Raw genomic sequence first — 22,306 nt, 5'->3', positions numbered from 1 at the left:
TTATGACACTCCTTTTTTTCTTATCCAGCCTTCAGAAGGGAAAGCTTCCCACATTTGTAACTGGATAATACTTGAGGACAAAGAGATGAAGATATCAAATCCAATAAATAGAGGTACCCACCTAAAAGCTAGGCAGGGATTTCAGTTCTTGGCCCCAGGATGGATACAAAGCCAAGAACCTGGCAAAAAAGCCTACATTCACAGTCAAGCCTGGGAAGAACAAGATGTCTCAGGAGAGAACATAAGCAAAAAGCTACTTAGGAATAACCTAAATAAAACATGCAGATACTCTGTGAGTACCTACAAGGGCCTAATAGTAAGAGGAGCTGTGCAGGAAGGTGATTCTCAGCCTGTCAGAACGTGTGTGCACACAGAATCCATCTGATCCTGAACACACAGATTTTTCACTTAGGCCCAGGCCTCGCTTATTGCGGATTCTGCGGCCTTGATGTGTTTGAGCTGGACCTGGGTGTGTGCTGTGAGGAGCAGTTTACACTTTTGTTTGGAGGAAGCAGATTCCTGTTGACTTACCTGTTGACAAGCAAACAAGACAGGGCCTGTGGCCAATCCAAGCTTGAGATCTGCTGCTGTTGGCTTCCCCAGACGGTCAGCACACGATGTAAAATCCAGCACGTCATCTATTAGCTGGGGAAAAAATAAATAGGCAGATTATTTAGAAACTTTCTTTTTTAAAAATGAGAACTAAATACAGAATAATCCTTGTTTAAGAAAAGATTGCAGAAAGGATTAAGACAGCCCACTTTGATTTCTAAGGCAGTTTGGAGAAGTTTAGACATTACATTCCTTTTAGTTCAACAAAAGCACTACCTGAAAAGCTATGCCAACATTTTTTCCATACTGGTATGCAATCTCATGAACTTTGGGATCAGGGCAGCCTAGAATTGAAACCTGAAAAGACAAAAAAACCCAAGTAAATATAAAGCTTTAGTCAGCATCCACTTTTAGTCCATAGGTGTGACATAGCCAGCACAGGCAGGAGGGACCTGGGAAAGGCAAAAAAAAAAAAGCTGACTCAGGGGCACATTCTTGCTTATCTCTGCTCATGGAGACACACAATGAGCCAAGCTTACTAGAAAACAAGGCTGAAAAGCAGTGTAGTATTGAAACTATATTCAAGTCTGGAAAGAGATTAGCTTTACTGAATATTTATTAGACTTAAAAATTATAATGCAGGGATAAAGAGAGGAGATGTGGATGCACTGCACATGCAGGCTAGTGGTCATATACAGTCCAGTGACGGGGGAATTAAATTTATTACATATATAAATCAGCTAGGGAGTAATTGGAGGTCAGACATCAGATAAACGGACCTTACATGTCTCATAAAAGATCACAGAGCTGGAAGTGTTGAACCCAGTACAGGAGGGGCAGTTGAGATAAGGAAGATTATTTTTAAGGTGATGTTAACTGTAACTGACTTGCTCAGGAAGATGACTTAATTAGCTTGCAGGCAAAGGTATTGAGGGATAATTAGTGGCAAAGAAAAGACAGCACACCAAGCTGGCAAAAATATCACTAAACTGAGATAAACAAAACATTTTAATTGAGTACAGATAAAGGAATCCGCTATCTGAGAGACAGAAATTTTGCTGAGTAAACTCCACAAAACTAAAACACAGGACATAAACTTTGAGAATTAATATCTTGCCTCAAAGTAAGGACAGTTACGCTTTTGCATTTAAGCACTGAGCGTACACTTCACAAAATCAAGTTGGTTATATTTATGTACTCAGATTTATTTCATCCTTCAATAAAGCAATTAGGAACAGGGGCAAAAATCCATCCTGGTTTACTGCAGGCATTCCAAATCTGCTGTGACTAAGGGAAGGAGTGAAGATACATTTTATTTAACATAAGACTAAAATTACATGTTGGGAAAACCACACAATATAAAAATACATATATATAAACCCCAAATATATTTATATAAATTCGTCTTTAGGACTATGTAAGGTAGGATCATTAAAAAAAAAAAAAAAAAAAAACAACCCCAAATTAAAAGCAAGTCCAGTAGTAGCTTTGAAGGTGAACATAAGGAGGGAAATAAGAAACAACATTATATTCTAATAAATGTGATGGCACAAGATTAGAGATTATTTCATGCATCAGTGCATTCCATAACTGAGCATCAGAACACCTCCCACTCATAACCTGCATCCATGGATAATAACTAAAACCCAGAGGAATCTGTATGCCTAAGGCATTAACAGCATCTCACTTACCAATTTTATTTAAAAGAGAAGAATGGTATAGCAGGAAAATACTACTACTTATGCCTAATAATCATACAAAATCCTGAAGGCTGTTAAACAGAGTGAACTGCAAATATGAGATATTTAAATAGATGTTGCTAGGGAGTATCAAACTAGAGGATTTTGCCCTTTTATCCTCCTTTTGGTACTTGTCTCTTAAATAGCAGTATTTGCCCCAGAGATCTAACATATACTGCTGTACCATGCCTAGCAAACTTCTGGTTGCTTCTGTAATATAAATCACATAATATCAGCAGGGCAGGGGGAATGTTTTAATAAAATCTTTACCTACCACCACATTTCATCTCATGTGGAGGATTAAAATATGGATTTCAGTAGAACAAAATCCTGGTTAATGGCAAAGGATCAGAACAGGCACTAGTTGGCAGAGGCAGAGAGGAAGTGCCATGTAAGGAGAGGAGCTGACTCATTTAATCTGAGAAGTCAGGAAGAATGGAGCTATTCCTGTCAGTGGACAGTTTTCAGGGGGCACAAACATCACCTATACAAAGAATCCCACCAGTGTATGTTCATGCAAAAAACAACCCTTAGATACAGAATTTAACACAAGAAAAATTCATCAATGCACAATTAACTCTTGCATCTTTGCAAGAGAAGACTTTCATAGCTCCTGTTCAGGTTCAGAAACATTTCTTGTTCATAGACAAAAAGAAGACCAAAAAAAAAGACAAAATCCAGGAGACTAATCTGCCAGTCATCCTAAAGTGAGCAACCCTCTGACCATGACCATAAACCTTCAACATGGCTGGGTTGTGTCTACCAGGGAGTTCCTTCAGGATGCAATTTCTCAAAATGCTCTTGTAGATTATTGCCCCCACCTGGACACTCACCAGGATGCAGCCAGGCAGCTTGTCAATCCCACATGAAGTTTAACTGAAGCCATACTGGGATAATAGCATCCATTTGCAAATATAAATCAGGGTAACCAAGTCAATACAATGACATGTTTAAATTATAAAGCTCACCTCTTAAAAACATCCTATAGCTCCCCTAATAGATATGACTTGTTGATGACAAATTTAATCTTGCAAGAATTCTGACCTGTCCTCCACCAAATTGTGATGAAAAATCCTAATACCAAGTGAAACAAATTCTTTAGAAATGTTCTCTAAATTCAATAAAGCAAGTCAATCTGCTTGGTATTATTTCAAACACACTTCTTGCAATAAAAAGTTGTTTCTAGTTATGTTATATGAGAGACTATAAATCAATCTTGCCTCTTTACTGAATTTCACATCCATAAAATACATAACCAGCTCTGGGTAGATAGATCCTGCTCTGATTTTTAATATGTGACAATATGGCAGCTGATGTTGAAAGCACTTGCACATTTCTACCAGTGCCCTGCAGGTCAAAGAGGAAAACCTGCTGCTGGGCCAGGATATGCTTGTATACACAGTACAAGAGATGTTTGTTCTTGCACTCCTAGATTTCTGAAAAGGAAAAGGCTCTAAAATTTTCCCCTTTTCCAGCCTTTCTCCTCCATGCCCATCTCTAGAAGCAGTCAGGTTCCTGCCTTCTCACTCATGGCTCATCCACTGCTGTTCTAGACATAAGCACTGTTCCTCTTTCCAGCAGAATCACAGAGCAGTTTAGGTTGGAAGGGAACTCTGAAAGTTATTTGGTCCAGTCATCTGCTCAAAGCAGTTTACTTCATAGTTAGATCAGGTTTCTAGGGGCTATGTCCAGTTGGCTTCTGAGCATCTCCAACGATGAAAAATCCCACACTCTGTCTGGGCGACCTGTTGCAGTGTTTGACCAACCTCATGGAGAAATTCTTCCTAAGAGCCAGCTGAATTTTTCCATTAACTTGTTCTTTTGCTGCACATCTCTCTATCCTCTCTGTGCCCTCCAATCACAAGGCTGGAGATGGCAGGAAGATTCCCCCTTTGCCTTCTCTAAAGAGCTCTTGGCTCTTGGCAATATCATTTGCTCCAGTCCCTGTCCTCACGGTGGCCCTTCGCTGAACTCACTCCACAGTGTCCATGTCTGTCCTGGATGAGGGAGCCCAGCCCTGTGGTCTCACACATGCTGAACAGAGAACAGTCCCTGCCCTGGATGTGCTGGCCACGCTGGCAGCGATGCATCCACAGCGTGCCTGTCCCTCCCTGCTGCAGGCACATCCTCACTTCCTCCAGGATCTTCAAATCCCTTTTGGTAACTGCTCTTGCCAAGGGGGTGGTGAAGGCCTCCCTGGGAGAGGGAGATGACTACCCAGCAGAAGCCCCCCTACACTGCAGACAACTATGTTGTCCCAAACCTGCATTTTCATGCATTTGACCTTTTCTCAAGTAACTAACATTTTAACATGCTAACCAAGTACCTGTTTATGACGAATTGTACTTCTACAGAAATGTTATCTGCCTGAATACCTGTGAGATGTTTATGCTAATCTTTTTCATAGCAAACATTATAAAGAAGAAATATCCCCAAAGAACTGACTGCATTTTAAATAATAAGGAAATTTACTAGCTGACTGTAATATCTGATACTACTGATGCTATTACCCTACATCTGTCATTGGCCATTATTGCAGTCTGTGTGCTTAGCTGGGCTGGGAGGACCAATTCTGCTGGGGATCAGAGATCTTATTTTCCTAGACACCACTTCCACACCGCTGTAGGTTTTCTGATGGAGCCCTGTGCACACATCAAATGATGAACTAGTTGCAGCAGGAGCTCACAGGCAGATCCAGAGCTGCAGACTGTTTGTTTTCTTGGGTCCCTAAGGCAGACCTTCCACACACAGCCTCGCCTCATGCCAGGAGGCTGCATGCTTTCTCCTAATACAGAAAGCAAGAATTTCAAGTACAACTTTACACTTATCTCAAAGCAAGCATGATTTAATCCCTCTTCTGAAAGTATTCTGTGCAAAATATAAACAGCCTTATGAGGCTTAGGAATTCACATTGTAGCAGGGTAAAAAAAAGAAAGAGAACCTGCTCAAGTTATTTTGCCATCTCCAGCTTGCCTGATGACTGAACAGAAATTCCACTTCAGCTTTATTGTTTCTGAATTCTTGAACCAAAGTCACCTCTCGTGTTTCTTTGAAAAATGCCTTTCAGTAACTAAGGCTTCAGTGACCGTCTGGGCCATCTGCCACATTTCCTTTTGCAATTTATTACTTTGACTGAAACTTTGTAACATTCCCCCATGCAGAACTATTGTAGAAATAAACTGGAGACTGGGATGGCTCTAACCTCTTGAACAGACTATTCTGCCTATAAAAAAAAGTATTTTGCTGACTTAATGGACTTTGATTTAAATGCAGTAATGCTTTGGCAGTGCAGAAGGTATCTAATACATCTGATGCTGACAGACTCTCTATAATCTTGCTTAGACATTTTTCCAGGAATACTCTACTCTTCCATCTCTAAGAATGTAGAATGCTAAGATGCCACCTGAACTTGTCTGACATCTTTCCAGTTAATACTTTCATTTAATTTATGCACAGCAACAAATCAGTTTTTTCCTATCATTAACAGGAACTGAACTGCTTTTAATGGCACACTAGCCTGGTTGTAACTGATATGAAAACCAATAATCTCTCTCCTTAGCTTTGTCCCTAAAAACAAAATATGAATACTCTTGATTCCCTAACTGAATTTCAAGCTAGAACTGATGATCTTGCTTATCATTGTCGCTTCAGAACACAGAACTCCATTCTGATTCCATCCATTTCCTTAGTAGCCAAAGCCATCTGAACAAAAATGTGTCAAAACCCAAACACACCAAAAAAACCCCTACATCTCAAACAAAAAAAATTCCCTTTTCACTGCTATCAATGGAGCTCTCCTAATCCAGGCAGAAAGAAACTGAGGGAGACATACACATATACAATTCATTGCTGCTCTGTGCAGCAAGAATGGTTTTGCCATGAAGACAGTCCTCTCACTCAGTTTTCCTTTGTAACACAAATCTTACAGCATATAAAATTCCAGCAATTCAGCAGTGGAACAATTCAGACCAGCCACTAGAAGAAAGGCAGCCAAACATTCCGCCCCCTTCCCCCCCCCAGCATTACAGCGCAATCTTGAAAGAAGTGCTTAAAGCCTTAACTCTGGCAAGTCAGGAAAAGGAAAAAGCTCAAGTTAGCACATTTGTAAGGAGAACCCACCCAGTGGGAAGGTGATTCCTTCTATCTGCAAAGATTATTTTAGAGAGACTGTCAAAGTGAACAAAAAAATGTGTGTATGTTTTTAGTCTAATTCTCTTAGAACTCCCTCTTGCTATGGAATACACTAGAATACACCAATATACTGCCTTTAATTGAAAAAACTAAAACTCTCTTGGGATAAGATTATTGCCTACCTTCTCCATTTTCTGCACTAAAACTAAACGTATTTTTGAATAAGAACAATCTTGAATTGGATCTTTTTGTAATCAAGTAACAGAACTCAGTGACAGATAGAATTGGATATAGCAATTGATAATTAAAACCCACAGACAAATCAAGGAGTGCATGCTTCTGTTCTTTTACAAGGTGGTGTACAGTATAAACAATTAATTGTTTCCTCTCACTGTTATCATTTAAGGTCTCAATACCAATGGGTAGGGACAGACGCCAAAGATGACTTAAAATCAAATTATAGGCTCAAGGATGATCAACTGAGATGAAAACCACTGCCTCAAGGTTGGAGAATTTCATAAATTAAAGGCTGCCACTGTGATCCTTATTTTGAGTCAATTGAGGATAACAATAAATCTGTGTATGAATAAAAAACAGAAAAGAAAAAGTGAAAAACAATATTGGAGGCTACACAGCTGAATTGTGATAAAATTCACAGTCTCAAACCCATTCACATTCTGGCTGAATACCATTTAAAAGGTTTGCTTTTCCAGAGAAAACAGCCATAACTGGGAGTTTAGCTCTGAAGCTCACAGTATGGTGTGTTAACTCGAGAAGAGACAGACGTACATACTGCTTTACAACTGTTTGCTATAAGACTCGCGGTCTTCTTAAAAGTCTTCTCGAGGTAGTGAGCAAATCTCTCATTCTCGTTCTCCTTGGAACCCAACTGGAGGAATTCACCTAAAAAGATGCACAGACGGGAGGTTTTATTTGTGGGTTTACTGCTTAGGCAAGCAAATCTGAAGAATAAATAGAAAAAGACCTTACCACGCACCAGATCTTCAATCACCTGAGTTAGAACAGAGATGATAGTAGTATTTCCAATTCGTGCTAAAGCTACAGAAGCAGCCGAGAGGATGAAGTCACCAGCTAGAACAGCCTAAGAATAAAAAAAAAAAAATTAAAAAACCCCACAATTTTCTTTATTTGGCAGATCTACTCACATCACATAACTTTCCTACATAAAGCACAAATATGTCATTGTAACAGAAGAAACAGAAGATCACCAAATATTGAAATCAGAATAATTTTTGAATCTTTTATTTTTCTCTATAAGCTCTGTCCTCCCTGTACGCAATACCTGAACATGTGTTTGCCTGTTTTTTTTGAACATTAGCTCTCTATTTGACTATTCTGTTGTGACTTACACCACGTGAACTCTGAATTGCCTCAAGTTCTGGTGCGTCAGCAGTGTATTTCCTTCCTTGCATTTTCTGGTTAAGACCTTCCTTGTAATGAGCTATGAAGAAATACACCACTCTCAAAAAAAATTTCCTGCTGACTGAAAACATTTTTGTTTTCACTACTGATCAGACTAATACACAGCGCTCAGGATGAAGTGCAAGTTCAAGGTACTCAACAGCACTGCAGAGAATGGTATAGGAAATGTAAAATCAGTAAGAATCACAGAATGGGACAGGCTGGAAGGGACCACACAGTCATCTGGTCCAACCTCCCCGCTCAAGCATGGTCATCCTAGAGCACGTGGCACAGGATTGTGTCCAGACAGTTCCTGAATCTCTCCAGTGAGGGAGACTCCACAACCTCTCTGAGCAACCTGTTCCAGTGGGCAGTCACTGCACAGTAAAGAAGTTCTTCCTCATGTTCAGGTGGAACTTCCTGTGCGTGTTTCTGCCCTTTGCCTCTTGTCCCATTGTTTGGCAACGCTGAGCAGAGCCTGGCTCCATCCTCTGGACACCCTCCTTTCTGATACTTATAGACACTGATGAGGTCCCCTATCAGTCATCTCAAGGCTGAACAGGCCGAACACTACACACTACAATCACTCATTATCTAATGTTTTCAACAGTTCAGAAACGGAACACACATTTGTCGCACCCACAAACTCTGTACACCTCTTCATACTTTCTCCAGCATATCCCAAGACCTTAGGATAGTAACTTTAAAAAACCCTAGGTGTTTGTGCTTTGCTGAAATTCAAAGGCAAGTCTTGCACTTATTAGCAAACTCACCTTCCTCTCTCCCCAGATTTGATTAAGCGTCCTTTTTCCTCTGCGAGAATTTGCATCATCAATAACATCATCATGAACTAGACTGGCTGTGTGGATCATCTCAGCAATTATGGCCACAGAGCGCTGGCTTGCTTGCACTTCCCTAAAACAAAAAAACAAGAATAGTCAAACAATTAAATCAGTTACATATGCTGCAATACACTAAAAGAAATCTCTACTAAAACAATAAAAATGTTTTTCTGAAAACAGCTGTCGCAGCTTTTCTGTGATATGAACCCCATTTTCAAACCTGGAATTGGGAATACAAGAGAAGTTAGGATCCCATTAATACAGTAAGTGCGATGGGACGTTTCCATCCTTATTAAAGGCCTATTTCTACCTTGCTGTATTAACACTACTGCAAAACTCCTGCATTATTGACTATAATCCCTCTAAATCCAGACGGCAATAAATAGCACAGCATCAAGGACTCTTGGTTTCAAGAAGATGGAAAACAGCAGAGAAAAGAATGACAGGTACCTTTGTAGATGAGTTTTAAGTTTTCCTTATCTCTGTGTTGCTCTGCCTATAAACCAGCATCACAAACTCCAAAGCTGGATAACTCTACTAACCAGCAAGCTGGAGAGATCGAAGGCACAGAAACCTGTATTCTGCATCTGAGTGACATAACTCATGGATCTTATCCTTTATGTTATCTGACTACCTTAAAACCTCGGAGGTTCTTCAAAAGCCTGAGGACTCAACTGGATTTACACTGCAATCCCTTCAGGACTGGAAACACCAACTACCTAACACTTACTGGAATTCAGCCTTTGGGAAGAACTAACACTGATGAGTCAACTCTCAGTAGTTCACACCTACTTTATTTTTTTAAACTAGGTGAAAAGAAGGTAATGGAAAAACATAGAAGCAAATATCTAGGGAACAAGACTGGCAAAATGAGCATAAAAGAGCAAACCTAGCTCTCACAAAGGACCATCTACCCTAGTATCCAAACTGTCACTGTCTTATTCTGTATCCATCTTTTTTTTCTACCTCTTTTCATCATGGGTTACATGCAGGATCCCAGAAATGGCTATCCCAGCCAGGTCATAGCTGTAAGAAGCCCACATGGACACAAAACACCAACAAAATTCAATAATTAAAAAAAAAATTACTTCTGATATATAGATACCCTACTTCTGGTAGGGTATCTATATATCACAGAAAATTGCACTGTTTTCCAGCAGAACAAAAAGAGAACTGAAACAAAAGACAATAATTCCAGCTCAGCTGTAGGGAATTTAAAACCTTCCTGCACTGCCTATGTCTATTAAAATGTAGTGATTAATCACAAAATGGAAGAACATCTTGCAGTCTGCTGACGTAACACTGCATTCTGACACCTACCTCTACAGAGAATTCTGCACTGCTGTCAGTGGGAGTTTTATATCCTGAACAATAGCAGGATGAATGCATAGCTCAAAGGCTCTGAAAATGTGGCTTTTACACAACAGAAAATATGAGCTGGAAACCTTCATGGTGGTTTGAAGGCAAGTTTTACTGTGGAGTAATAATTTAGTCAAATGCTAGGTCAGTGTAAATAGTTTTCCAAAATAAACTATTCTTACTAAGTAGGAGAAAACTTACCTTCAAAAAACTGTAAAGGTCTCCAGCCTCTTTCATGCACTGGTCTCCTTTTGGGGATTCCCTTTTTCATTAATAATGTCAGCAGACTGGACTTCCTGCTGGGAAGCAGCAGTAAATGGCAACACTCAACTGACACACCAAAATCTTTCAGTAGTATGAAGACAGTACAAAACCAGATATTTGAAAAGCAGGTTTTGAAAAGTTCTGCACTTCAGTGCATGTCATCTCTGACAATGACTAAAAATGGCATAGGAATGCTCATGGCTCATGTGTCTGGTTTCCAGAATGTTATATCAAATGTGATAATTTAATCTGAAAGGTTTTTTTAAACTACTATTTCCACAAAGTCTTGAGCAAGATTCTTTCCATTGCTGGAAAAAAAAAATCTGCAATAGTTTCCTACAAGCATCTTGTGAGAGTAATTCTGAATCAGAGCATGCCTATTTTAGGGGAAAACACAAGAAACAGGATCCCTTCTCATGCCCCGCCATTTTTCATTCAGCTTTGCCTGCAAGACAAAAGCAAAATGTGGCAGCAACTCAAGTCAATAGATAACTGGGCCCACACTTATTCAGGGGATAGTGGAAAGATGCCATTTTTAGATCATTCTCAAAGTAAAGATACCCCAAGATGATACGTATTCACACAATTTTTTTGTACAAGTTTATCTTTTTTACACATGCAAAATACTAAATTTTAAGTCCTTGAGTATGTTCTGTTTTTCAGGAGGACCCCCCTGCTTGGTTCTGTGATAAGACTCTACAGACTTACACTACCTTGAGGTGTTTTTCATTACAAGACTTGTTTCATGTACGCTGAACAAGACCAAGGCTGACCTTACAGGTTAAAACAAACATCTCTCTCTACAAATATCCCTCTTCAAAAAAAAAGACAAAAACCCCACAAATAGTGAGGGGGAACTCAAAATGATGCAAACCAGTATTTACACTCTCTAAAACAAAGAGCTTTGCAATGTGTTTGCCAGTAAGTAAATACTGCCAGTTTAAAGACAGGAAATTGCAAGAGAATTCGCAAAAGAACTTGCAAAATTTCTGTGTTATAACCACATTTCATTTTTTTTTCCATAAACACAACAAATGCATTTCTGCTGCTAAGCCCCTGTGGCTGAAACAACCACCTCAGAAACACTGTCTGTGACACGGAGGGGCACTACAAACTAGGGGAAACACAAATAATGCATGTGTTAACATGGGAGCAAATTGCATAGCAGTTGAAAAACAGCAGAGTACGGGCTTCTGACGACCACAGTTTGGGGGAGTGAAAGAGGACTAAGGTTGCTGGCAGGTCCTCATACCTTTAGGAAATATTATTCTATTGGGTTTAGCATGGTCATCATAGATAAATGTTTCTCACACTATTCTGATGAATTTACTTCCCTTTTCCCCCCTAAATCTGTGCTCACTGTTTTCTCTATTGAGATGTCTCTGTACTTCTTTGGCCCTTTCTTTTTCATCTCTCTCAGTTTGCTTGCAGAAATAGAAACAAAAACTCTCTTATTTGCAAACACCTTTGGAGAATACACTCTAAACAGAAACATTAGCTTCTGTCAAGCTAAGTGGTAATTCTGTGAAATTCTACACACAGGTATGTGAAGAAATGCCACCAGATGTGTGAAATTGAGGATTTGTATGACCTCAGTTTAAAGTATTTACAACAATTCTCACTCTCACACATAGCCAAGTTGCTATCAATAAGCAAAAAGCCACTGCCCAAGGGACTTGGACTTCTGGCACTTAAGACTTCAAGAGAAAAGAAACAATATACCAACACAGAACAATATGAATGCTTCAGCCACTTATAATTTTGATAACAGTTCAGATAATTCTTTATTAAAACTGTCATTTTCCTTATTATGACTACAATAAAGTGGCCTCACGCTAGAAAACAGTTGACCTGCTGAGCATATTCTAAATACTTTGTCTTCCTCAAATCTGGACAGAAATGATCCTGTCACCTAACCTGTAAGCAGAGCTATCTGGGCATTCCATTCCATTCTCTTGAATCACTCTGGTGGGACTCTGTGAAGACAAAGAGGTCTCTCTGCACTGCCTCCTAAGATCAGGAACTATAACCTTACTAATCTGAGTCCTTTTATTGTAACAGCCAAAACAAAGTATTCCTTTTATACAACTACTGCACAAAAGAAGAAAAAAATAACCCCAACAAATGAAAGAGCAGGCAAAAGCATGCTGGGTCCAGCAAGTTATATGACAGTTAAAAATGGCATCAAGATGAAGCAGAAACTCAACAACAGTAACGCAAACCCCAGAGGCAAGATAAAAAAGAAAAATGCTAGGGATGAACAGCACAGGATATTGGTTCACTCTGCAGGTCTACAGATACTGCAGTCAGTGTCTGTGACTACATCTGTGGGAACCAAAGCTTCAACAAAATAAAACAAGTCTGGGAGAAGAATCAATATTAACTGAGGAAAAGAATGACAAAATGCTTTAAGGGAAACGACAAGTTGAAAGAGGAAAAACATCTTAAAGTGTTGTGAGAAGCAGAATGAAAGGCAAGTATTTTTCCCCTTGGGTCTACAGAGAGAATAGCAGACTTACAAATACAGTGTTTCCTTCTCTACATATAAAATTTTCCTCACAAACATTAGTAAGTTGGAAGAACAAGTTGTCACCTGGAAACAACGCTGCTTTAAGAAACAATAATAACGAAACCAGTATCAGCGTGAACTGGAAGCATATGTACATGCACAGCAGGTGTAACACAGCCTGCTTCCAGAAGCTTGAAAGCAAAAGAGAAGAAAACGCCCATAAAACTTCATTAGTCACAGGAAGTGGGTACCCACAGTATGAACACGCATTCTTTTGACAGGGCCCAGCCAACCCGCAAAAAACTGTAGCAGTTATTAATATAATAAATAATAAGTCCCATGGGGACCATAGCGACACCAACGTGGTGTGTAACAAGAGAGCGTTTATTCCAGGAGTCCCAGCTTATATAGCAGTTTCAAATGCTGCCACGTCACACAGGTAATTTCTTAAGCCAATCCCATACAAGCATTCAACAGAGCATGTGTAACAGAGTACTTAGAACTACAACCCCCAGGATGCTTTGCAGCACCTGGTGTTACCAGACCCCATAATTCCCCCATTTTTATTAATAACAAGACAGTGTAAATTTAAAAAACAGTGCAATTCTTAACAAAACGTTTTTCACTTGACATAGTAAACTTATTTCTTGTTTAAACCTTATATACGTAAGAGTTCTATATAATAACAAAACTTTATTAATTAAAATCCTTATTTACCTAAGAGGTCTATGCAATTGGGTAGCACAAAAACATTTATTATCTGAGGGTTTACACACAACTAGGGAAAACTTACTTTATTAAAACACAAGGAAAAGTTTAAAGGAGGAACATTATGTTCTGAGTTCTTTTTCAATGAGATTTGGTAGAGGTAGTGTATGTTGTGTTTGTTTCATATATAAGGTGCAGTATGGTTTACATACATTCATACATTCACACAATCTCTCACTCATTTGGGTGGCCACCCCAATCATTTTTCATTCATGCATACATGTAATCTTTATTTTGTCTTCATATTCTAGCTATACAACTTAAACTTTTATGTAGTGTTTGGTCAGAATGAAAATTGTTTGACTCAGGATTTACTTACTTAATTACATGCATATTCTGTCTACTCCCTTTCTTTTGTTGTGAATATGGAAAGTTAATGAATTTAAAGGTATAAGAGTGGTAAGTAGTGTGTATATTTCTGAGTGTGTACTTAGAGAAATGAATAGGTAGGTTACTATTACAATCTGTTAATAACAATAGAAATTCTTAAAGATGCTAATTACTACTTAAACGAGATAGTTACAAACTTAAACTTATTTAGATATATCTAAGAACTTAACAATTTTAAACAATATTCAATAAATGTGACTATTAGCAATTTAAATAAAGCTACAGGGAATTAGAAACTTAAAAATGTATTAATAAGGCAATGTTGAATATTTCTCTATTATTAGTGTAACTAGAAAATTAAAGATAGTTAACTAAATTACTTTAGACAAAAACATTTGTAATAATTTCTAAAGGCTTATATGTAAAACATGTAAAAACAGTCAATAATATAGTGTCTGTATAGTTTTGGTCCCAGCCCGGGTCTTTGCCCGGGCCACCGCCGCCTCTCTCACGGGAGTGGGGAGGCGGTGTTGTCACTGTTGAGGATCCCGGAGGAGCAGGAGTCGCTGTGGCCATGGCCCGGCACGCTTACGGTGGGGACCATGTCGCCGGTCATCGCCGCCGGGCCTCGGCTCGGCTCGGTCTGGCGCCGCGTTGTGCCGCATGTGCGGCTGTCCCGGGCCGCGCTGCTGCGGCCGCCTGGTTCGCTTCAGGGCACCGGCGGCACGGGCGGGTTGGTTCGTGCAGTGGGACGCGGCCGTGAGCTCTAGGCACGGTCCGGCCGCCAGCTTGGGCTGTTCGCGCTCCAGGTGCAGGCGGGCGGCGAAGGCCTCACAGCTCCGTATTGCTGACACGTGTTCGCCGAAGCCGCCGCGCCGCCTTCGGCACCCCGCGCCGCCCCAGCTGCATTTACAAACTTGTGCCACAGTCCCGGCGCAAGCCTGCTCGGCCGCCCGGGATGGCCGCGGGGCCGCCCCGCGGCTTCTCCTCAGGCACGGCGGCCGCCCTCCCAGCCGGGGTTCCACACGGAGTTTCGCCGAGAGCTCTACGCGGGTCGGGGGCGCGGCGGGAGTCGCCGCCAGCTGCGGCGGGGCTTCCGCGCTCGGGTCACCGCCGTCCGTTCGGCCGCGCCTCGGCCGGGTTTGGCCCGCTTGCGGCCTCCGGACAGAGGCGCCCCGCGGCGGCGCCGCTCCAGCTGTCCGGCCCTCTGCACGCTGTGCGCCGGGCCCGCCGCTCCCGGTGGTGCCGCCGCCGCTGCCATCTGGGTTTGCGCAGGAACCGCCGCCGCAGCCTGGTCGACACCAGCCGGCACCGCGAGAGGAAGTCGCCGTCGCTGCCGAGCCCCGGCCTGGAGCCGCCCGGCTCGGGGGGGCCGGAGTCGCCGCCCGCCGCCAGCAGTCCTGCGGAGCCGTGCGCAGCTCCGTCTCTGGCCTGACTCGCTGCGGCTGCCGAGCGTCCCGACAGCCCCGCGCTCTGTGCCCGCCGCCGGCCTCGCCGCTCGCAATGTCGAGCGGCTGTCACGTATCTTTTTTAAACATCGCGCCGCTGTTGCTGGTAGGCACAGCAGCTGTTGCTTAGCTACCGGCTCCCAGCACGGCCCATGTTCCATGTGTGCCTCCAGCAGAGGCAGTCCACAACATGGCCACGAAACAGGAAGAGAAGGCATTACCTCCTGCTCCCGGCATGGGCAAGATGGCGCCGCCCATGCCCCGGCGTGGTCTCCACGTGTCTGCAAGTTTGCCATGGCTTGGGGATTCAAAGTTAGTTCCCTTTTACCAGTCATACAATCCACGACACGCGCCTTCTTCCCGGAACTCACGCATCCGCGAAAATTCAGTACAAAAAGGTATATTCTAAGGCTTTTCTTCCGTGCTCTCGGACCCCCTCCCCCTTTCCAGACTGCAGTAGCACGTGGAGTTCTATGCTTTACAATGTTTGGGGGAGGGGAAGATCCAAAGTTTCTCTCTGTGGACGAGTTCTCTTTTTTACTTCTGTTTTTTCCCTGCTTCTCCACCCCTCTTTCCAAGCAATTTCACTAAGAATTGTAAATATCAGCAGTCCTAAAACAGTTATTTTCATTAATTTTAAAAGTTCAGCTATTTTATGTTTGTTAACTTGTCTCCAAAGTCTTTTCAATATTAAGCTTAAGGCTTTTGCAATATTCTGCAGTTCACGTGAATTAAAAGTTCTCATTTTTTCTCTTTTTCTTTTTTCTCCCGCCCTCTCACCTGGGACGTAGATTTTTCTTCTCGAGAGCGTCCTCTCAAAACGTAGGCAATTTCCTACCGAATTCAGGCCTTTTTTCGAGCTCAATCGCGGTTTCTCCCGCCTTCGCCCATCAGAGTTTCCTTTCCTCTGGTACCTGGCGTTTCTTTCTTTTTCACGGCGGACGTCCCTCAGCGTTAAATATAGGCTGGTACCTGACGTCTGGTCCGTATTTCTTCCTGATTCAGGATAAGGCTTAGGTCCCTGTTCGGGCGCCATATGTAGCAGTTATTAATATAATAAATAATAAGTCCCATGGGGACCATAGCGACACCAACGTGGTGTGTAACAAGAGAGCGTTTATTCCAGGAGTCCCAGCTTATATAGCAGTTTCAAATGCTGCCACGTCACACAGGTAATTTCTTAAGCCAATCCCATACAAGCATTCAACAGAGCATGTGTGACAGAGTACTTAGAACTACAACCCCCAGGATGCTTTGCAGCACCTGGTGTTACCAGACCCCATAAAAAACATCGGTCGTCATGCATGAACCAAAGAGCATTACAGTGAAGAGTTGTACCAACATATGTGATATTTAATTACAATCACAGGCTCAGAGAAATTGGCAAGAGGCAAAGAGGAGGAAGGTAAATACCCTGAGATTTCATTATATTTCTTTGCTGAAACATTTTTCTCCCCACTCAGGCTTTCATTTTGAAAGCAACATATCAGAGATAGTGACTCAGTCTGGCTTATACAAGGAACATTCAGATAATTGAGGAGGCTTTTAAAACACCAAACTGCAACAGATGTACAAAAGCTGCCAAATGACACAGGCATGTATAAATCAGAGGACTTATGCTGAGGGTTGGCTACTGCAAAGCAAACACTTGCCCCAGGCATATGTGTCACTTGAAGTCAGACATCACACTTTCTCACTGGCATAAGGCAGGTCTCAAAACTGGTCTTGATGGTTTTGAGACATGGACAAGACTATGTTTTTGAGCATATACGTAAGTCAGAAAACAGCAAATACACTTTGAAGCACAAAGGCAAATTCAGTCTTTCTACCACTCTTTGATTCACTTTTCAACTCCCACACTGTATGACATCAGTTCCAGCCTTCTCAGTATTGCAAGCATAATTTCGTTCATAAGCTCCTCATGCTACACACTAGAATGAGATAAAATTATTTTTTACTATTATTCTGACTAGAAAGATGCTCCAAAAACTCACTGCCCCAGCTGTTAAAAGTCTCCTAAATTTCCATCCTCTTAGCAACGTAAGTCTTTGTCTTAATAGCTCTTTCACCCTGTTCCTGATAAATTTGCAGACTGTAAGTCTTCATTCTCCCTAATTATCTCTGCAGTTCATGCCTGAAGCTAGCTGGACTTCTTTTGAACACTGAGATCCAACACTGAATCTGATGATTTCAGAAAGTGTTTTATACACACCCAAGCTGAACTGGATATACTAGGGTTGGCACATGCTAGGATAACTTTCAGGTTTTTCATAGAGAAGGTGGCTGCAAACCACACTGGAGTTATGCCCTAACAGGACACACATGCCCTAACAGGACACTTGCAAGCTCAAGCAGAAATTTTTGGTTTATTGTGCTTCCTTGCATTCCACCATGGATGGCTGATCATCAAGAACGGTTTTATCATCAGAAAGTGCCATTGTCATGTTTCTGTTTTTCAGGTCAAGATCACTCATGAAAATATTAAGCCAACCAGTGCTGTGACAAAGGACATCCCTGAGGATGTTTCACAACCAATATTATTCCTTTCGCTATCTCTAAGACCATGACATAGAGCAGTCCTGAATGGAGAACAGAACCAAGTTGGAGCAAAGTTCATTAATCCTGGACAATGTTTTCATAAAACAAGGGGATTTGGCACACACAGGAAAGGACACTGCCAACTAGGTTTTGCTTTCTCCTTCGAAACTATATTCACATAGGAGGGGGTATTCAGGGAAAGGTACCATAAAACAGCAAAATATATGCCATGCTCTGAGGTGGTAATCAAGTCCAACAAGGCACTAAATTACTGCTACAGAAAAGTTGATACAAGAGCTCAGAGAAATCCCCTTTAACACTGACAAATTAGTCTAGAAACACTTCTGGAAAGAGACCAAAGATTTGCTATTTGAAATTCTATACAAGGCAAGACTGGAAGCGTAGCTGGAAGGCAGAGAGGCAGAGAACACTCCAGCCAACATCTTTCCTCAAAATGCAAACATAGCAACTGATGTGCAGAGAAGCATTTGCTATGAGCCAAGGAGTGTTAGAGAGTATAGGTGAGCACGACATTCTGAATGCTCAGTTAAAACTGCTTTCAAAAGACAAGCTCATAAGGATTACACCAGCTCTAAGCTTAGAATCTTACATTACAGTGTAGAAACTTGCATCTAGAAGGTGAAAAAACCCTCCTGTTTCAAATGTCTCACAGCTTTGAATATAATCATACCAATTGCTTAATGGCTTTTCTGCATAATTACTGAAAAAAACTATGAGAGTCTGTTCTCACAGCAAAGTTCTTACCTGTGACAAGAGTTTAATGGGAACATGAGTGGTTACAAATGAAAATACTTTTAATGAGGTTCATATAGTTTCTAATAAAGCATTTATGCAAGAAGCTAGAATTGACTAAATTTGGCAACATTATTTATCCATTACCAGTTACAAGCCCAGTCCACAATTTTATACAAGGAAACATGTAATAAACCCGGCAGTGCCTTTTGCTCTGGTAACTACAAAAATACAGCTTCAAGATGGAACTTCAATTCAGGTTTTACTGAGGACTGTTTTATTTTCATAAAGTTACTGGATGTATTTTTTGGAAACACATGAATTATAACTTTTGAGTATGATTTATGTATCTAAAAGTGACCAACTCACTTGGAATTATTATGGTGAATGTTGCAAGCCCGAGCCATTAGCACCACAATCATCGGTCGAAAGGCCTTTCCTTTCCCATCAAAGTAATAATCACACATTTCCTTAAGTTCTGATGCAGAGACAAGTAATTCCTACATAAAGGACAAGAACGTTTCAGCACAGAAGTCCAAAGTCCATCTCTTTAGTGTAAGTAAAACAATACGCGTTTGTAAGGTTATTGCCTGCATTCATCCCACCCAGTGTAAGCTGAAGTTGTTTTTAAAATTACTATGAGCAATCTGAAACATAAATATATTTCATCACTGCAAATCAGGAGAAAAAAAATTGCATTCTGGTTCTATAAAGTATGAGAACTGATCCTTTTGCCTTCAGTTTCAGCTTCAGATAGTTGTCCGTAAACATAAATAATATTCTTTCAATAAATGTCCTCCAAGTTCATGGCTGCTATTAAAAACAACCATTGTAACATCCCAGAATAGTCACCAAAGTCCCTTACCTTTTTAATATCTTCATAGAGATTCTTCAAGTCTTTTCTACCAAGTTGAAAAGGGTCTTGGTATTTTTCATCACTAACTGTCTTACTGCAGCTGCACAAGTGGGATATACTTGTATGATGAAACCTGGTGACAGTGTTTTTTAAGACAGTTGTTAAAAGCAAACTTTCCTCGATTCCCCAAACAGAAACATTTGAAAGCATTTCCTCCTCCTCTTTCCTCACACAAGATGTAACCAAATGGCTAAAATATATGAAGGCATCAAAACACTCTTTTCAGACACTTAGTAAGGTGTAAGGACAGCACAGCTATATACTGGTGATCATAAACCTTTAGGAGCTGGCAAATCACATTTGGTAAACAAGAACAAACACCACCCCCCCCCCATTCTTAACAGATGACAGAAGTCTCCTGAGACACACAAAACCACACTGCTCTCAATGTACTCCTTTTGATTACACTATAGATAGTATAGCCTATGTTTGGAGATAAAGCCTTCATCTTCCCGTAATACAAGTATTCTATTAATCTCTTACCCTTCTTGTAAACTCCTGGAAAAATATTCCTGAATTGGATTTGAAATTTTCTCATTTGCACACCCAGCTACATTCTAAATTAAATCAATACTTCCAGGTACCATGATGATGCTATGAAAGTTCATCAGGAAAGGGGGGAAGCTCCACCTGTATGCATCAAGCATAGGCCTGATTTACTTTTTTTGTTTCCTGGAGTATGGAGTTTATGTTTCTTATTAGATTTCCTTTTCCAAAGTGAACTATATGTATTTTCTTGCAGCATTCCTGCTTTGCCTGCTACTCTCAAGGATAGAGGACTTGGATTCACACTCAGCACCACAGCAGCAGTCTACACAGAATTATCCAACTATGTATTAGAGTGAGCAAAGTTTATAGCTCACAGGTGTAACTACTCAGTTCACCCAACAACTGTGTCTTTACCTGTTACACAACAATATGACTCTCCAACTTACCGCCAAAATACATTACATATTTTTGGAAACGACAAAGCTGAACTTCTTTGGGTAAAGTGACACATCTGTACAAAATAAAACCAGGGTTAATTTATTAGAGCTTTAAACTGACAGAAAACATTCACTTCCAAAAACATGTATCTGTTCATCAGCACCACTCTATTTCTCCATTTTAACAACACAGCACCAAAGGGAGTCTCATAATCTCCTTCCATATCATGTGAGACATGAGTGATAGCGAGAGAATGTGCCAGTAGGCACATTAAACTGACTCTTCTGCTCAGAAGTGTTGGACTTTCTCCCCTTGCAGGACCAATCCACGAGCCTTATCAGTTAAATTACCAAAACTGCTCTAACGAAAGCTTGCTTTTGCACTCGTGCAAGGTATAATTTTCAAACGTTCCCTGTCTTGTAAATAAATCTGGACTGCACCAGACAAGGAACAGAGAAAAGGGCAAGAGCTATTTCAGTAAACCAGTACACTAACAGAAGAAGAACTTGTCCTTGTTTTCCCCTAAAGCAATTTCAATTCAGCTTGTTGCTTATGATAATTTACACCTGCCTATTTCCCTGCTAGATGTCCAGAAACTAACTTCCACACTTAGCAATATCTCCAATGATCTCTGCTTGCAGACATAGCCCAGGAGCCTGAGGGAAGGCACAGTCCCAGGTACTGACTCAGGGGCCCTGCTGGCCTGAGCCAGCCTGAAATCACTGCAATCCACGTGTTCACCAAACTGCCTCCGGAAAAGCCTGCAAAAGGAATGCTCAAGAAGTCCTAGAACTAGAGAACCTGCTTCTCATGCCTCAGTGTCCCCTCGTATGCAGATTTAAGTCTCTCCTTGGACACAGGCAGCGAAACAAAAGCGCTGTAAGGGCTCAAGGACACCCTTTCATCCTCATTACGTATGAAAAAAGGCCATGCAAGGACACAAGGGAAGGACAGGAACCCTAACTTATCGCTCTGCAACTCATTGCTGTGACTTCAGTGTCCAGCGCTACAGCTGAGACCTCTGTAAGTTGCTCTCTCGTACATCTGACCGTGTTCTGTTGTTAAAAAATAGCTGATCTCTTGCTAATCTTCCTTCGATGAGGGCACACACACAGACTCCCTCCATTGCACTGCTGCTTAACCCTGTAAGACTGGCTCATGGAAGATGCTGCACACATCAGACAGAGCCCTTTCCCGCGGGTCAGAACAGCCGCCTGGCCTTGCGAAGAAGCTGTAAACGCACGCAGTGAAAGAACTGCTCCCATTACGACTCACACACAAACGCGTTCAAAATCTCACATTAATGAGAACTGCTTTCCCTGCTCCCATCTAGATAAGGCTCTGCGAGGTTCACCACACTCACCAGTGCTGCCTCGATAACCCTTAACCCACGGCTTAACCTTGCACCGAGCGCGCTCCTGCCCCCTGCAAGAACCCCCGGCCGGGAATCGCCTCCGGGCCTTCGCCCTTGCCGGGCGGGAGGCTGCGGGGCGGCGAAGGAGCGGCGGCCGCGGGGTGACCGCCCGGCCCCGCGCCCCGCCCGGGCCCCCCGCCCCATTCATTCCGTGACCTCCCTGCGCCCGCCGCACTCACCGCGCTGGGGGCCGGCGGGGCGCGGGGGCCGGGGCGCGGCACGGAGCCGAGCGGCGGCGCCCGGCGGGACGAGGCGCCGCACCGCCACCACCACCACCACCACCGCAAGGCCATGGTGTCCCCCAGCCCCGCCGCGCCGGCACCGCCTCTCGGCACCGCCGCGACCCGGACGCGGAAGCCCCGCGCCGCCACCGCCCTCCGGCGGGGCACCGGCA

At 42.1% G+C, this 22,306-nt stretch overlaps 1 protein-coding gene across 3 annotated transcripts in view; it reads right to left on the bottom strand.

Moving 5' to 3' along the window:
- PDSS1 (decaprenyl diphosphate synthase subunit 1) overlaps positions 1–22,229 on the bottom strand; it is a 27,377-nt gene extending 5,148 nt beyond the window's left edge. The window contains exons 1-9 of one of the 3 annotated variants that reach the window (XM_050331255.1): positions 22,092–22,229; positions 20,507–20,571; positions 19,521–19,644; positions 19,025–19,155; positions 8,618–8,759; positions 7,413–7,524; positions 7,216–7,325; positions 829–909; positions 532–645 (exon numbers count right to left, since the gene is read on the bottom strand). In XM_050331255.1, coding sequence (XP_050187212.1) covers positions 532–645; positions 829–909; positions 7,216–7,325; positions 7,413–7,524; positions 8,618–8,759; positions 19,025–19,155; positions 19,521–19,644; positions 20,507–20,571; positions 22,092–22,205 — 993 coding nt within the window. In that variant the 5' untranslated portion in view covers positions 22,206–22,229. Of the gene's footprint in view, positions 1–531; positions 646–828; positions 910–7,215; positions 7,326–7,412; positions 7,525–8,617; positions 8,760–9,136; positions 9,367–10,246; positions 10,342–19,024; positions 19,156–19,520; positions 19,645–20,506; positions 20,572–22,091 lie in introns of those variants that run through there. The other 2 variants (XM_050331263.1, XM_050331273.1) reach the window with 2 other exon arrangements.
- Positions 22,230–22,306: the final 77 nt, after the last annotated feature.

Source organism: Myiozetetes cayanensis, unplaced genomic scaffold, assembly GCF_022539395.1.
Source record: "Myiozetetes cayanensis isolate MyiCay16 unplaced genomic scaffold, myiCay2020 scf1, whole genome shotgun sequence".
In the NCBI taxonomy this organism is placed as follows: Eukaryota; Metazoa; Chordata; class Aves; order Passeriformes; family Tyrannidae; genus Myiozetetes; species Myiozetetes cayanensis.
This window is presented reverse-complemented; position numbering and strand designations above follow the sequence as displayed.